This window comes from Colletotrichum scovillei (genome assembly GCF_011075155.1).
Source record: "Colletotrichum scovillei strain TJNH1 chromosome Unknown Contig00009, whole genome shotgun sequence".
NCBI lineage: Eukaryota > Fungi > Ascomycota > Sordariomycetes > Glomerellales > Glomerellaceae > Colletotrichum > Colletotrichum scovillei.
In genome coordinates, this window is record NW_023336267.1 from 4952313 (window position 1) to 4967102 (window position 14790).

A 14790-nucleotide genomic window follows, 5' to 3' on the forward strand; every position below is an offset into this window, starting at 1 on the left:
ACGCCGGTTTCGTCTTGACAAAGTACATGTAGGATTGTCGATCCTATGAGGTACATTTGCTTGCTCCCGAAAACACGAAAGCTCCTTCTTCCTTATCTACAAAGTCTCTCCAGCATCCGTGTCTAGTTAGTTTCTATCTCACCTACCATACTCTCTTTCGCGTATTGCGAACTTCTACATGAGACCGGCTCACAATGTCTCGGATGCAGAGTGACAAAGAGAAGCACCCAGAACTCTTCAAGCCAGACTTGAACATTGACAGGCGGCAATGCAAGCGTGTCGTACCTCTTGAAGTCTTGGCTTTGGGGATGTCCAAGACGGGCACGTCGTGTAAGTAACTTCTAAGCATGTTCAGGCCTTTGGGTTCATCAATCATTCTAACGAGATGCAGCTATGCAACGAGCACTAATGATCCTCGGTTACAACGATGTCTATCATGGATTTGCCATGGTCTCAAACATTTGCGAAGTCGAAATGTGGATGGAGGGCATGCACGCGAAGCAGAACCCCAAGTCAGGCCAGCAACCGTTCGGTCGCACAGAATTTGACCAGCTCCTTGGTCACTGCGGAGCCGTTTGCGATATGCCAGCTAACTTCTTCGGACCTGAGCTGGTGGCGGCATACCCTAAGTCCAAAGTGGTCCTCGTCGAGCGCGACATTGAATCCTGGTACAAGAGCTTTGACGAGAGTATCGTCACCGTCGCGTTCAACCCCGTCTGGCGATTTTTATCGTGGCTGCGAGCCAAGTATGTGGCTGAGATTGACGACATCACCTTCACGTGGTTGAAGTACACCTTTGATGCAGAGACAAGAAAAGAAGTCCTAGAGAAGGCTCGCGATGGGTATCGAAACCACTACGCGACTATTCGAAGAGAGACACCCCCTGATCGGTTGCTCAACTATAACCTAAAAGACGGATGGGAACCATTGTGTGCCTTCTTGGGGAAGCCTATTCCTGATGTTCCATTCCCTCATGTCAATGATCATGAGGCATACCACGAGAAGCTTCAGATAATCATCAGGAAAGGGGCGGTTGGATTCGCAAGGAAGGCGACATGGGTTGTGGTTCCGGGGCTTATAGGTGTAGCGGCGTATTATCTCGGGTCGAGGGAGGGGTTGCTAACAAGCATCGCAAGAATCAGCAAGTGAGCAGTAGCTAATCCAAGTAAACTACAAGCCTTCAAATTCATCCGGTGAAGTTTCTCAAGTCCGTTGGCTTTGCCTGACGATAGTCAATGTGTGATTGTTGCGGCCTGCCTCGTGGGTCTTCATAGGGTCACGAGTGAGAGGCTTGTATCGTTCTCAGAACGAAGAAAGAATTGACGGGACGACAGAATACGAAGAAAGTCGATTGGAACTTTCGAGTCAAACATGGAATGACCAACAGAGAGATTGAGTGAGATTTCTTTGAGGCCTTGACTGAAATTTCTCCTCCTGCCTCGTGTGATGCTGCAGCCTGCAACACTGAAGCAGAAAAACACAATGAAGCCTAATGTCAGTAAAGCACTCTCGAATGCCAAACATGATGGCCCGTGATGAATAATTTAGTTCAAGCTGGCGTTCACGGAAATATTGTTGTAGTATCGTGGTCGACTTGCCTTAATCTGCCGGCAGTTCGCTGTTGCCTTCGATGTCTTCTGTGATTTTCACTCACTTCTTGCCGTCAAGAACGGCCGGACGATCGTTCTTTCTCGCTCAGATTAGAATTTTCGCCCACTCATATGAGTCTTTTATTCGTTTCTACTTAATTTTCACTCACTTTCTTTCTCATTCCCGCTCTCACTCTGTCTGCCATACCGCTCTCAAACTCATTCTCGTACTTGCCTTTGACTTCTCCCGCCTCCTCACTACCTTCCAACATCTCCAACCTATCTGCCACAGGTCCTGCCATAAAAGGATCTTCACTCTCCCGCTGGTCTGCAGGTTTCATTCTTTTACATCAACCTCATTCCTCTTCTTCCAGAATTCATAGTTCTACCCACACACTCCTCCTCTGCCATCCTTCGGCACATCACAGCTTTCGCACTCTTGCATATTTATTTGCAAGTTCTCGCCTCTCATTGCAGATTATTCAATCTTCATCACACTCTCATCAATACTCATTCATCATGTCTTCCGCCGACTCTTCCTCCGAGGCTGCTACTGCCCCCAAGCCCGCCCTTACCGAACGCGAGCTCGAGATCCTCCACCACGCTTGGAGCTCCTTGAAGAGCGCTCCCGAGGTAGGACCTACCCTCACTTTAACTCCCTCGTCATCTACCTCACGCATAGGACACTGCTAACAATATTTTTGTCTTCTAGGTTGACTTTGCCAAGCTCGCCGCGGCCTGCAAGATGACCAACCCTCGCTCCGCCTCTAACGCCTGGAGCGGCATCAAGAAGAAGCTCTTCTCCGACCTCCCCGCCCAGTCCAGCAACAGCGCCGGCAGCAGCTCCGCCAAGCGCAAGACCGCCACTCCATCCAAGAGAAAGGCCGCCGCTGCCGCTGCTACCACTAGCTCTGACGACGCCGACGAGCTCGCCGCTGCCGGTAGCGCCAACCTGAACTCGGACGGCGAGGAGAAGCTCGCCGTCGAGACGCCCGCTAAGAAGAAGCGCGCCACCCCGGCCAAGAAGAAGGCCGCTGCTACCCCCAAGGCCGCCGCCAAGACCACCGAGAGCGACGAGAACGCCGACGAGGAGGCCGAACCCGAGACGCCTACCAAGAAGAAGGCTGCTGCCGCCAAGCGCAAGACCCCTGCCAAGGCAAAGAAGGCTGCTGTTCCTTCTGCTGCTCCAGAGAAGGCGGCTCCCGAGAACGAGGAGGCTGTTGATGCCGAGGACGCTCCTGCCGCTGATGTCGCCAAGCTTGAGGTCAAGGATGAGGCTGCCAATGACGACGTTGAGATGTCGGGCGCCGCGAACACTGGCGAGATTTAAGCATCTTGCGGCTATGTCCTTGCCCCGTTGCGATATCTCACTCTTCACTTTCGACCCTTACGATTCTTTTCTACTAGCATTTGAGGTTCCTTCTAGTAATGGCAGTCTGGGGGGCTTTTGGAAGCTCGGGCTGGCGTACAGGATGATACGGAGGTAATAGGGATGGGGATCGCTTGGGTCTGGATCATGGTTGAGACGACAAGGTCTCGTGATACCCTCATAGGTTTTCGGATAGCTTGAGAGACCTGAAGACACAGGTCAGTAGTTACATCAAGCATCATTTCACACGCTGCTTTCTTGGATTGGTGCGCTTATGATGTTGGTTCAATTGCTGTGTTGTCTATCGTAAACCCCCGGTTTGCCCTCCGTGTGTGTGACGACTCGGGCATATGAGAAACCCACGCCTTGCGACCGCGTCGCTTCAGTTGACGAAACCAAATAATTTCTGACTCGCGTGACTCCTCAATTGTGTGATGCTTGAAGGTGAAGCTTGACCTGGCGTATCCATCGTCCCATCCGCCCTGTGTCAAAGGGATACGAAAGGGAGAAGCCACCATCCCTTCACGAACGTTGCGACGGGCGCGTGAGCCTCAAACAAACCGACACCTTGCAGAAAAAATATTCAACACTCGTCAATCATAATCTCCGACATCAAGAAAAGAAGGAAAGAAAAAGAGGCCAAAGCAAACATGTCTCGTCTCGCCCTCATCGAGATCACCATCTCCACCCTCATCAGCGCCGCCTTGGCCGTAGTATGCACCCAAGCCGAAACTTACTGCGGCTCTCGCCTTCTCAAACTCGGTTCGTATCCCTTCCTATGATCCTCTCATCTCTTGTCATAAACCCTTCGTGAAGCCTCTATTCTAACCTCAAGCGTAGACACAAACAATCATCAGGCGATTGAGGGCGCTCTGACATCGGGCAGGCAGTCTATCGACGACGCGCACGTCAATCAGTCCGTCTTCTGGTGCGCGCCGGCAGGCGTCCCCGTGCCGGGTGACTCGGGTCTTCTCTTTGTGACGTACTGCGGTCCCGAGAACGTCTGCCAGGAAGGCGGAGCGCTCGGGGGCGTCGGGGATGCTTGCGCAGCTTCTACGGGTGGTGGGCTTAACCATCGGCGCCATCACCATCATCATTGAACACTTGCAGTCTATTTCTTGACACTTAATGAGGCAAAGAAGAATGTTTATGTCAACTACAAGCGGGGTGATAGGAACTGTATTTGAGAGAGAAACTATATGGCTCGGATTTTGTCTATTCACTCTTTATAAAGGTAGAAGAACATGGGAAATTATGACAAGGCATGGTACATACTCGCGTCACATCAACTCGCGCCCTCTACGAGCACAGCCGACCACCAGCATCTCATTCCTTGATATACTTCTTCAGCCCACGAAGACGCTCCTTGGCCGTCTCAAGCACCTCGTCCTCCTTGCACACCGCGAAGCGGATGTAATCCGCCGCAATGTGCGCATTCTCGTCCGTGTAGAACTCGGTCGGCGGTATGGCAGCGACGCCCACCTCCTGGATGAGGAACCACGCGAGCTTGAAGTCGCGCGGGCGACTGGCGACGTGGGGCGGGAAGGGGTAGTCCTCGGGCAGCTTGACCTTGGCCATGTTGACGAGGACGAAGTAGCCGCCCTCGGGCTCCGAGTAGGGCATGCCGAGCTCCTTCCACACCTCGTTGAAGCGGTCCATCTTGCCCTTCATGTCCTTGATCGTCTCGTCCCAGAAACCTTCCTTTTCGGCTTGCTCGAAACCTGTTGGATGGGAAGTTAGTCACACTCAGATCCAAGGCTGATGGGGAAAAGAAAACAGGTGGGGAGACAGGGGTGAACATACCGACAGCGCAGGCTTCCTGGAGAGGCGAGACGGAAGAGTAGCAGATACGAGTATGCGCCGCAGAAACATGCTGGATAAGTTCGGCAGGGCCCATGAGCCAGCCGACACGCCATCCGGTAGCGTAGAAGTTCTTGCCCGCGGAGCCGACGGTGATGGTGAGGCGCTCAACCTCGGGGGAGAGCGTGGCGATTCTCGTAAAGGGAACGTAGTACAGGCGGTCGTAGACCTCGTCGGAGAGAATGATGATCTCGTTCTTGACGCACAGGTCGCCAATCTTCTGAAGCTCCTCCTTGGAGAAGACCTTGCCGACGGGGTTGTCTGTGTCATATTGTCAGCAAAATACGCCCTGTACCTTGGCGCTGTAAGGGAAGTGGCAACGAACGCGGTGTGTTGAGGACAATCATCTTGGTCTTTGGTGTGATGGCGCGCTCGAGCTCGTCAAAGTCGATGGTCCAGTTGGCGGCGGATGATGTCGTCGTGGCGCCATCTGTGGGAGGATGCAGGGGAACGTAGGTGATCTTGCCGCCGGGCATCTCAATGTTGCTGATGTACCTTTTCAAGGTGTCAGCATGTCTGGGACGTATTATAAGCAGCACTCATGGTCTAGCTTACTGGTCAAAGAAGGGCTCAAAAACAATGACTTCGTCACCGGGCTCAATAAAGGCCATGAAAGCACTCAGCATGCCTGGCTACCAGTCAGTCCATTGTCTATGGTTCATCTCATTCTCCTTGAAGGGCTCCTCATCTTACCCTCGTTTGCTCCAGTAGTGATGGTGACCTCGGTCTCGGGGTCCAGCTTGCGGCCCCAGTGAGGAGAGTAGGCGTCCGCAATGGCCTTCTTGAGTCTTGGGCGGCCCTTGGTAGGGCTGTACTGGTTGCACTCGACACGGTCCAGCGCTTGCTTGGCGGCGTTGAGGATGAAGTCGGGAGGGTTGTAGCCAAAGAACCCCTGGCCCATGTTCACGATGGGCTGCTTGGGCGAAGCGGCAGCGGCCTCGTTGATGATGGACCTGGTCCTATGGTCAGCATTATTGCGTTCAATTGCCCATCATCGACCAATAGAGATGTGTCAGAAGTAGCGCTGGCGCATACTTTTCTGTCTCTCAAGACGACCGGGATCTCAATACACACCAGACATCCTGTCGCCGGCCGGCGACGCGAGCCGCGGGTTTGAGCTTGCTGCTGAGAGACATGGCGGTGGACTGGAAACCTCGTCTGGCGGTACTGGTGCTGGTGATGCGCGACCGGAAGAGAGGGAGGACGAGGGAGGTCATGAAGAGGGCAATGGGATGAGAAGAGGAGTCGGAGCGGCACGGCGAAGAGGGTTGTGAGTCGGCCTCCTCGATTAACCTATCCGTAGTACTCCAGAACGAAGCTCCGAAAATTGGAAGACGCTGATTTGCTTCACGGCAGCTCGAGACCCATTTCCCGTCTGGAGCGTTTGAATGGCGTAATCGGCCGTCCCGATGTTCGGTGCTGCACGCCCTGTGGCGGGGTGAGCCGGCCCAATGCGCTTTTTGGCGGGGTAAATGTTTCTTATGTAATCTGACTGAGCCGAGCCGGTGATTCTCCGGTGCAGTGGAAGTTTTACCCCGCGATTCTTGGTTGCTCAATTAACCCCAACTTCCTTCATTGTCATGCATAGAAACCCGCAGACTCTAATAATAATCAAGTTTACGAGAGACTTTAGGCAGCCAAATTCAATCTCTTTCGTGCAGAGAGTAGGATGATGCTCTTTATTGGGATTACTCGGTCTTGAATGTACGAAAACTCGAATCCATAGAGGGATGCTTCCCCCTGATGACAAGGCACCTGAGGCAGACTACGTCGCTACAAACTCTCCGGGCCCTAGATCCGAATTTCGGATGTCAGCCTCCTATCACAGCCGCAGATACCATAGCATTGGATGGTTTACAATTCATGAACCCCTTTTAGTGCTGTATCCCTGGATTTAAATGCCTTCACTGGACATGCTGCCTTGCGTGGGTCATGACACAGTGCCACCAGCTGAGCCAATCCAAGTTCAACTCGAGAGCAAAGTGTCACAAAACCCTCTGCAGTTGCTGTGTGTACCAAGTTCAAGTCGTATGAATGTATCAGAGACCACGGCATCCACGCGAAGGATCACTCGAGGACGGGAAAGATGGTATAATGCATGGGTCCCTCTAATGCTTGGATAACAATTGACGCCAGCGTCAGCCAAATCCTCTGCGTGATGGGCTCGTAGAACCACCTATGTGTGGCTATGCGCTCATCAATTCGTCCGAATAAGATGGCTTACAAGGCGCTGTTTAACATAATGATGTCTATTCTTGTTGTGCTAGCGGTCCATGTCTCTTCCTCGCTGGCATCTTCATGACTACAAGTAGACAGCTCCGGCCCCTCTCTATCCACTCGACTCCATTTGCATCTACTCTTAATCGCACTTGAGATCCCTTACTCCTCGAAACTGTTTATCTGCGTTACACACTCAAGACTAGGTCCCTACGTTGCTAGAAGTTCACGATGCACTGCCTCGGTCTCACCTTGATCACCTCCCTCGCCATTTCAGTCATCGCCAACCCGGTGGATCTCGAAGTCAGAGACGGCTGGGCCAAGGTGGTCTCCTTCAGCGACGATCTCTGCAACTCAGACCAAAGCACCTTTGAGGTGACTGGCAGCGGTGCGTACCGATGCATACCCGTCACCAACAAGCGATCCATCAAAGTCCTTCAGAAGAGGTATGTCTGTTGAATACTACCAACTTGAACAGTGTTTGACCTTGTCCAGGGATTGTACGATCAAGACGTTCAGCGGGTCAAACTGCGGTGGTAGCCACTTTACCCTTCCCGATGGCGACCTTGACTGCCATTCCGTCTTGCATGCGTCTGTTGAGATCTCGTGTTGAAGACTGGGGATAGAAGTTGTTCAGTGATGAGAGTTTAATGCTTCATGGAATGTGAAGATAGTAGGGAGATATCTGAGGCTAAGAATACAAAATAGAGGAAAAAGACGAAAAAAAGGTGACCAGTGACCACCCCGAATCGAAATGCTGTCGCATGATTACCTCAGGAAACTTCACTGGTAATCTACCGATCAGGCATTTCGACTGGTGGTCCGTGGCAGGTGAAATGCTGCTGGCTCCTATAGAGCCTTCTTATGTTGAGGATGAATGAGTCCCTCTGCGGCCGCCGTCGACGTTTGTGGCTGATCTATATGGTCAACCTTTCTGGCTAACGCCGCCATAAGTTCTTCCTGGAAGTTGCGCACGCAGTTGTCGCTTATGTCGCGCACCGTGTACGTGATAAGTAGTGCTTGGGTAGATGTAACGTGGCTAAGCATGGAGCGTATCCCTGACCGAATGACCTTGCATTTGTGTGACTGCCATATAGCTGTTCTGCTGACCGGTCAACCTCTCTCAAGACCTAAGGAGAGGAAGAAGAAGAAGTAGAAGAAACAGGTGGATAAGATAGCTGAGAATTGAATGACGGGTCCCTTCCAACACTTGATACTACACACAGCATCTTTTCTTATAATCAATAGATACGAATATCCGCTTGGAATACAAAGGTAATGCCACGACGTCAATGTCAATCACATCAAGCCAGTTTTAATGTGGTGGTAAAACATCGGGCAGATTTAGTAACCGTACCGAATCCTTGCGCCTTATAACTTTCTCGATGCCAAGACGATTCACAAAATTTCTAGGCAGCTACGAACTGAACTGCAGAGTTCGTACACTCATATCTACCTACCTACGTAATATCCGAGTTACTCGGAGTGTTGTTTGATGGTAAGTTGCATGTAACGTCAAGGATTCGGCCTCCACTCAAGCTGCCGTATTCCGACTACGAAAAGCAACCCTGGTCTAATTGGTCAATCGTCCAACTGAGACTAACAATCTGGGCGGAAAGAGGCACATTCGTCCCGTGTCAGCTAAGCTTTTTGGAGCATTAGCGCGGCAGGCTACAGTCCCCAATCTCCCAGCTCTGGAACGTCCTTCCACTTTGTACACGAATAGCAGGGCCCAAAAAAAGTTGCACCTTTCACACACACACCTCAGCAGTCCACACTCACCCACCTTCCGAACCAAACAAGCAAGGAAGCTGCATGGCACTTTCCCCTGTTGCGACTTGCGTGTCTGAGAATCGTCGCCCATTCCAGGCATTCTTCAGGCATTTCTTTCCTTCCAGCAAGAGAAACGCAACGCGGCTGAAGGAACGTACCTTCCCATTCGTCACACACGCGCGGCACAGGTGTCGCCTCACACAACCATGATCCCCAACTTAATCTCATCGACTCCCGCCTGCCCTGCGGCGCAGCAGCTTCCTTCTCCCTCCCTCACAATGCCGTCGTCGTCTTCCACGAGCCTTGCCATCGTCGCCGAGCTCGACTACATTCCTCTCCTCCTTCCGCCTGCGATGCGCTGATTCACAGCTCGCCGAATCTGAAGATGATCGCTATCAATTCTCGTTTGCGGACGATACTCCCCCTAGCTGCTCTCTTCGCCCTACTCCTCGTTCTTGTTCGCTTCCATGAAAGCATTATAAATCTCGATTCACTGTATAGCCTCGCGAAGCACACGAAGACAACGCCGCCATCTTCGAGTGGCAAGGATAACAAGCAGTCGCTCTCCTCCGAGACCCCAGTCTACAAGCCAGTGCCGACCTATACCTCGCCCCCGGTAATCGACCCCTTCCCCCTCCTCGCCAACACCGACTCGCCGCCCCCCTCGATCCCCGCGCATAACGTTCCCCGCGATGACCTACATAAAGACTACGGTCTTGATGCGCAGCCGCCGCTATTCATCGGCTTTACCCGCCAGTGGCCCATCCTTCTCCAATGCGTCGTTAGCTACATCACAGCAGGCTGGCCGGCCTCTAGCATCCACGTCCTCGAGAACACGGGTGTTCAGTTCGCCAACGCTCAGGGCAAACTCTCCCTCCAGAATCAGTTCTACCTGAACCACACGACGCTCAAGCGGTTAGGAGTCAACGTCATTCAGGCACCTGCCCTGCTCTCCTTTTCGCAGATGCAGAACATGTTCCTGCACGAGGCGCACAAGAACAACTGGCCATACTACTTTTACTCTCACCAGGACGTTCTCGTCTTCTCCTTTGAGGACGGCAAGGACGACACCCACCGGCCCGGCGACCGAACATGGGAATTCTACGACGAGGAGGAGCAAAATGAGATCATGAACCCGCCTGCGGCAGGACAGCAGGGGTACCGCACAATATACGAGAACTGCCTGCGCGATCTCGATACCACGCTGAAGCGGAAAGAGAAGTGGGGGTTCCGCTGGTATCAATACGACCACCTAACACTGGTGAACCGCGCCGCGATGGACGCCATTGGCGGATGGGACTCGCTGATTCCGTACTACGCGACCGACTGCGACATGAACGCGCGCCTGGCCATGGATGGCTGGACGATGAAACACCGACGGGCGGGTATCATCAACGACATCTCGACGCACCTCGAGGACCTCTCTGCTTTATACCGGATTCCGGGAACCATCCCGAAGATGGTTGACCCAAATCCCCCGCCCCCGCCTCCGCCCCCGCCGCCAGCCGAGAAGAAGCCCGAGGACGAGCAGAAGGGCGACAAGCGAGACGACGACCCCGCGGCGACTACGAATGCCACTGTCGTCAACGAGGCGGAGTACTTCCGCGCCGTGGTCCAGACGGGCCTCGAAATGACAAATTACAAGTACAGAGACAGCGACCACAACCGCAACTCGTGGCAAAAAAGCCAGCACGGCGGCGAGGGCGAGCCGTATTACTACGATGCCGCTGGGTTCGCAGAGGCCTTTGAGGTGCTCGTCGCTGCCGGGCGCCGGGTCTTTGAGCTGAAGTGGGGACGCGGCGGGTGCGATATCGCCGAGGGGTTCGGGTTGAAGATTACGGACCAGTGGCGCGTCTTGCCTCCGGAGAAGAAGGATCGATGAGATGGGAGTGGTGGTTGAATGGGCTTGCTTTTGCACGAGTCACGCCGATGACGTCTTTTTTGGGGGGATGCGATGTCACTCGTTGGTTTCATGGAGTCGATAATGACTCGTCACATACGGACCTGAATCAGTGGTCCACAGAGCTGTGAAGGAAGTCTGGCGATACAAGGTCAAGATAGTGAAAGGCGTAATGGTTTTAGACAAGCACCTGTGAAGCATCATCTCACTCGGTCAAAATAAGGCAAACGAGAGCAATTAGCATGTAATGATATCTTGATATTCAATGGCCAAAGCCATCTATGCGGGTAATTTGTGTAAACGCACTCAAGTCCAACTCCTTTCTGGGAGGAGGAACTTTGCACCAGCGTTTGATGCCATATGCTACTAATGAACTAGGTAAAAAAAGGAAAATGAAAAAACCCAGAAAAAAAGGTTGGATGGAAACACAGATGAGAAGAATCGTACACACAGTCGGTGCTGCTCTCAAAATGCCCAATCCCTCCCTTTGCCCCCAAAAGTACGCCAATACCCCCGTTCTATCTAGGTATCCCAGGGTTTTCGTTTCGGAAATCCAAGTAAAAAAAAAGGATTTCAATCAACACACACGCAACGGAGCGTAGCTATTCATCGGCTCCAGTTGGGTTTCAACTTTTTTGCGGGCCAAAATGCTCTCGCTCTCACTCCTCTTCGTCTCCCTTACACACGTATCGTCAAATACACAAGGAAATAGTAAGACAAGAGAAACAGTCATCCTTGATGAAGAGGGACTGCTCTATGCCTCGGTGATATTTCTCGCCAGGGCACCGCCGGCCTGGATCTCGTTGGGCGCAAACTTGATCCCGCTAGCCGAGGCCGCGATCTGCGACTTGGGCGCGTACGCTGACGTGGCGGTGCCGCTGCGGAGAACCTCGTCGCGGGTGACGCCGAACTTCTCGGGGGACAGGCCCATGGAGCGGAGGAAGTGCACCGTCTCGGTCCACTCTTGGTCCTTGCGCTTGGCGTCCCAGCCGAGCTCCTCGGCCATGACGTCGATCACGCGCGGCAGGGCACGGAGCGCGGACTCGGCGTCGAGGAAGGCGAGGCGGGTACGGCGGGAGATGAGGTCCGTTGCCGTGAGGGCGGCCTCGGCGCGGACGCCGTGGCGGATCTCGCCCTCGACGAAGGGGAAGTTGGGGATGATGCGCTGGCGGTCGGCGGGGGTGGTGGCGACGGACCAGGCGCGGTCGCCGTAGTTGTGGGCGAGGTGGTGGGCGACGTCGGCGTCGAGGGCGAAGTGGTTAATGAGGTGGCCGGGGAGGTGCTTTGAGAAGCCGTGGGCGCCGACGAGGGGGATCTTGGTGGTGATGCAGGCGCCGGTCGTGGTGAAGGGCGCGAGGCCTGCGCCGGAGATGTCGGGGAGGGAGACGGGCTTGGGGGCGAGGTTGAAGGTCTTGATGGCTTCGTCGACGGCGTCTTCGGCCATTTGGCGGTAGGTTGTCCACTTGCCGCCGGCGCAGGTGAGGAGGCCGGAGGAGGAGACGGTGACGAGGTGGGAGCGGACGAGGGATTCGGTGTTCTTTGCGTTGGGGTCCTTGACCAGGGGGCGGATTCCTAGCATGAGATGTTAGTTTCTTGGCCCTGGCCTGAGAGCGATATCGGAGGGAGGGGGATTGAATGAGAGGAAAACTTACCAGACCAGGCAGAGAGAACGTCGGCACGGGACAGGGCGGACTCGGGGGTAATCAGCTTGTTGACCTCCTTGAGAATGAACTTGATGTCGTCCTCGCGGGCAATGGGCTCGCGCTCGACGGGGGCAGCGTTATCCGTGGTTCCAGCCAGAGTGTATCCTTGCCAGGGCAGAACAAAAATGACACGACCGTCAGAGGTAGCAGCATCCAAGAGACCGATTCCGTTGGGGCAAATGTCGCCGGGCAGCATAATGTGCGCACCAGAGGCCGGGGCGACGATGGGCTTGCGGTCCGGGTTGTCCATGCACTCGATTGCGTCGGCAAAGGGGCCAGTAGCGTTGATGACGCCCTTGGCGCGGACGGTAAAGGGGGGGCTGCCGGGGTTCTTGACATCGCGGACTTGCGCGCCAGTGATCTTGCCGGTGGAGGAGTTCTTTTCCAGAGAGGTGACTTCGACGTGGTTGAGGACGGTGGCGCCGTAGAAGGCGGCGGTGAGGGCGAGAGAGACGTTCATGCGGGAGTCGTTGTGCTGGCCGTCATAGTAGACGAGAGCGCCGACCATGTTATCCTTTCTGAGCTTGGGGAAGGCCTCCATGGCCTTCTTGGTGGAGACGTAGTAGGAGCTCTCGAGACCCTGGGAACCGGCGAGGAGATCGTAGGCCTTTGTGCCGGCCCAGAAGTAAGGAGTCTGCCACCACTTCTGGATGGGCAGGAGAATAGGCAGAGAAGAGGACAGGTGCGGGGCGACGTTGAGGAAGGTCTTGCGCTCGTGAAGAGCCTCCATGACGAGCTCAAGCTGTGAGTAGTCGAGGTTCCAGACGGCCTTTTCGAGGTAGCGGACACCGCCGTGAACGAGCTTGGTGCTCTTAGACGAGGTTCCAGCAGAGAAGTCGTCGCGCTCGACGAGGGCGACCTTGAGGCCGCGGGTGACGGCGTCGAGAGCGATGCCGGTTCCCGTGGCGCCGCCGCCGACGACAAGGAGATCGTACTCTTGGGCATCGGAGTTGTGAGCGCGCAGGTCGGCCAGCTGTGAGGCGCGGTCCTTTGTCGCGGGGAATGAAGGCGGGACAATCTTGCCCTGGTCATCGCGCTTGAGCTCGACGAGGGCCTTGTCGAAGTTGTGAGCGCCGCGGCCACTGAGGAAGGTTGAGTAGGCGACGACACCACCAGTTGCCGCGGCGGCAGCGATGGCGACGGGCCTTCTCAGGCTTGAGAAACGAGACGCCATGCTGGCGGGTGTTTCTTGTGTGTGTTTCTTGTGTGTGTTTTCTTGTGATTTCTCTACTCGGTGAGGTTTAGACCGAGTCCGAGAAGGACGGGACGATGACGGTAGGAGGCGCGTCTGGTATAGGTGACCAGTCCGGGCGGGTAGGGTGTGGGATGCCCTTTTGGTGAATGCTTTCCCTCAATGGTAATGTGATGTGTTAGGAGGGTGAGGGGTTCACTGGTTGATGATCCTGGGAAGAATCAGGAAGGTGAAGGTAGGGGAAGAGAAGTAAGAACAGGAGAGGTAGGAAGAGGAAGAAAAGCTCAAGGGCTTAAGAGGGACCGAAGGGGTCGAGGATTGTCGATCGGTAGATGACCCAAGTGAGTGGGTAGATTCCGGGTGGCAGAAAAGCAGGAAGCTGTCCTTGTCCGGGCTGGGCCGCCTCACCCGCGAACTATGGACTGTTATTCGTGGAATGACACCCCGAGCTCGAGAAGGAATGGTCCCGTTTGGCGCGAGCAAAAATCTTCCGTTGGACTGACTGGGCAGAACGGAAGAGCAGGGGAGGTGGGTATCAGAGATGGGCGAGAGTAAGAGAGACAGAGAGAGAGAGAGGGCGACCTGATGTGAGGAAAATAAAAAATAACGAAACTTGAGCCCAGCAAAAAGAGGCTAAAAGTAGATCGGGGGTGGAGGGGGGTACGAAGATACCTTGTGATGACGGAGATCGGGGGATGGATGGACGGACGGGGGGTCAGACGGAGAGAGAGAGAGAGACATGCAGCTTTGGCCGGTAGCGATGGATGGAACACACGGACAAAGCAATGGGGATGGATGCCAGCTCAGACACAGCTTTTGCTTGGTATTCGTAAGGTATCGCTCGCCATTGCCAATTGGACCTTAACCCCCACGTGGTCGCAGGCGCGTCTGCGGTATGGCAGCACGGCTCTCATCTTGAGACTTTTGCTGATACCTTGTCTGTCCTGACCACCCTACCTGTGTTTTCTACCTTGTGCTACCTTATGCCACTTCACTCATCTATCGCAGCTTCATCAGCTACACCTACATAGTAGATACATTGTGGTGAACGGTGGCAGTGTCAGTGGTGAAGGGCAAACGGTCTCCGGAAGCAGCAGTAATGCACTCGAGTCGGGGTCTGACATCATGGGCACCGAGCTCACTCCGAGCTAGCAATTAGCAAGCAGAAACAGCATCCCAACACTGGC

General features: G+C 54.3%; 7 protein-coding genes across 7 annotated transcripts; 5 read left to right on the forward strand and 2 right to left on the reverse strand.

The window, feature by feature from the left end:
• Positions 1-194: 194 nt before the first annotated feature.
• Positions 195-1149, forward strand: HER10_EVM0003978 (uncharacterized protein; the record flags this gene model as incomplete). Its single annotated transcript, XM_035473638.1, has 2 exons — positions 195-330; positions 392-1149. 2 exons carry the CDS (start codon positions 195-197, stop codon positions 1147-1149), a joined length of 894 nt encoding a protein of 297 aa, XP_035329158.1.
• A 959-nt stretch (positions 1150-2108) lies between these two features.
• Positions 2109-2919, forward strand: HER10_EVM0007532 (uncharacterized protein; the record flags this gene model as incomplete). Its single annotated transcript, XM_035477086.1, has 2 exons — positions 2109-2222; positions 2302-2919. 2 exons carry the CDS (start codon positions 2109-2111, stop codon positions 2917-2919), a joined length of 732 nt encoding a protein of 243 aa, XP_035329620.1.
• Positions 2920-3608: 689 nt separating this feature from the next.
• Positions 3609-4058, forward strand: HER10_EVM0002358 (uncharacterized protein; the record flags this gene model as incomplete). The annotated part of the gene is made up of 2 exons (XM_035472073.1): positions 3609-3720; positions 3799-4058. The coding sequence occupies 2 exons, from the start codon at positions 3609-3611 to the stop codon at positions 4056-4058; spliced, it is 372 nt and encodes a 123-aa protein (XP_035328980.1).
• A 66-nt stretch (positions 4059-4124) lies between these two features.
• On the reverse strand, positions 4125-6211 carry HER10_EVM0002328 (aminotransferase class I and II). The gene is made up of 6 exons (XM_035472044.1): positions 5893-6211; positions 5512-5771; positions 5374-5446; positions 5144-5313; positions 4762-5079; positions 4125-4679 (listed from the first exon to the last, which is right to left on the reverse strand). The coding sequence occupies exons 1-6, from the start codon at positions 6033-6035 to the stop codon at positions 4285-4287; spliced, it is 1359 nt and encodes a 452-aa protein (XP_035328974.1). The 5' UTR covers positions 6036-6211; the 3' UTR covers positions 4125-4284.
• Positions 6212-7266: 1055 nt separating this feature from the next.
• Positions 7267-7648, forward strand: HER10_EVM0010516 (uncharacterized protein; the record flags this gene model as incomplete). Its single annotated transcript, XM_035479973.1, has 2 exons — positions 7267-7481; positions 7531-7648. 2 exons carry the CDS (start codon positions 7267-7269, stop codon positions 7646-7648), a joined length of 333 nt encoding a protein of 110 aa, XP_035329998.1.
• Positions 7649-8799: 1151 nt separating this feature from the next.
• Positions 8800-10935, forward strand: HER10_EVM0012562 (uncharacterized protein). The gene has a single exon (XM_035481955.1). The coding sequence runs from the start codon at positions 9194-9196 to the stop codon at positions 10688-10690; it is 1497 nt and encodes a 498-aa protein (XP_035330224.1). The 5' UTR covers positions 8800-9193; the 3' UTR covers positions 10691-10935.
• A 17-nt stretch (positions 10936-10952) lies between these two features.
• Positions 10953-14436, reverse strand: HER10_EVM0007313 (FAD dependent oxidoreductase). The gene is made up of 2 exons (XM_035476872.1): positions 12361-14436; positions 10953-12280 (listed from the first exon to the last, which is right to left on the reverse strand). The coding sequence occupies exons 1-2, from the start codon at positions 13583-13585 to the stop codon at positions 11463-11465; spliced, it is 2043 nt and encodes a 680-aa protein (XP_035329592.1). The 5' UTR covers positions 13586-14436; the 3' UTR covers positions 10953-11462.
• Between the last annotated feature and the right edge of the window lie 354 nt (positions 14437-14790).

What these genes read in the sequence shown, in the direction of transcription:
- HER10_EVM0007313 (XM_035476872.1), bottom strand. Translation starts at nt 13,585, where the DNA reads ATGGCGTCTCGTTTCTCAAGCCTGAGAAGGCCCGTCGCCATCGCTGCC. An exon ending in CGTTCTCTCTGCCTGGTCTG is followed by an intron (nt 12,281 to 12,360) that starts GTAAGTTTTCCT and finishes ATCTCATGCTAG; the next exon opens with GAATCCGCCCCCTGGTCAAG.
- HER10_EVM0002328 (XM_035472044.1), bottom strand. Translation starts at nt 6,035, where the DNA reads ATGACCTCCCTCGTCCTCCCTCTCTTCCGGTCGCGCATCACCAGCACC. An exon ending in GGCCGGCGACAGGATGTCTG is followed by an intron (nt 5,772 to 5,892) that starts GTGTGTATTGAG and finishes CCATAGGACCAG; the next exon opens with GTCCATCATCAACGAGGCCG. An exon ending in CCAGGAAGCCTGCGCTGTCG is followed by an intron (nt 4,680 to 4,761) that starts GTATGTTCACCC and finishes CCCATCCAACAG; the next exon opens with GTTTCGAGCAAGCCGAAAAG.
- HER10_EVM0012562 (XM_035481955.1), top strand. Translation starts at nt 9,194, where the DNA reads ATGATCGCTATCAATTCTCGTTTGCGGACGATACTCCCCCTAGCTGCT.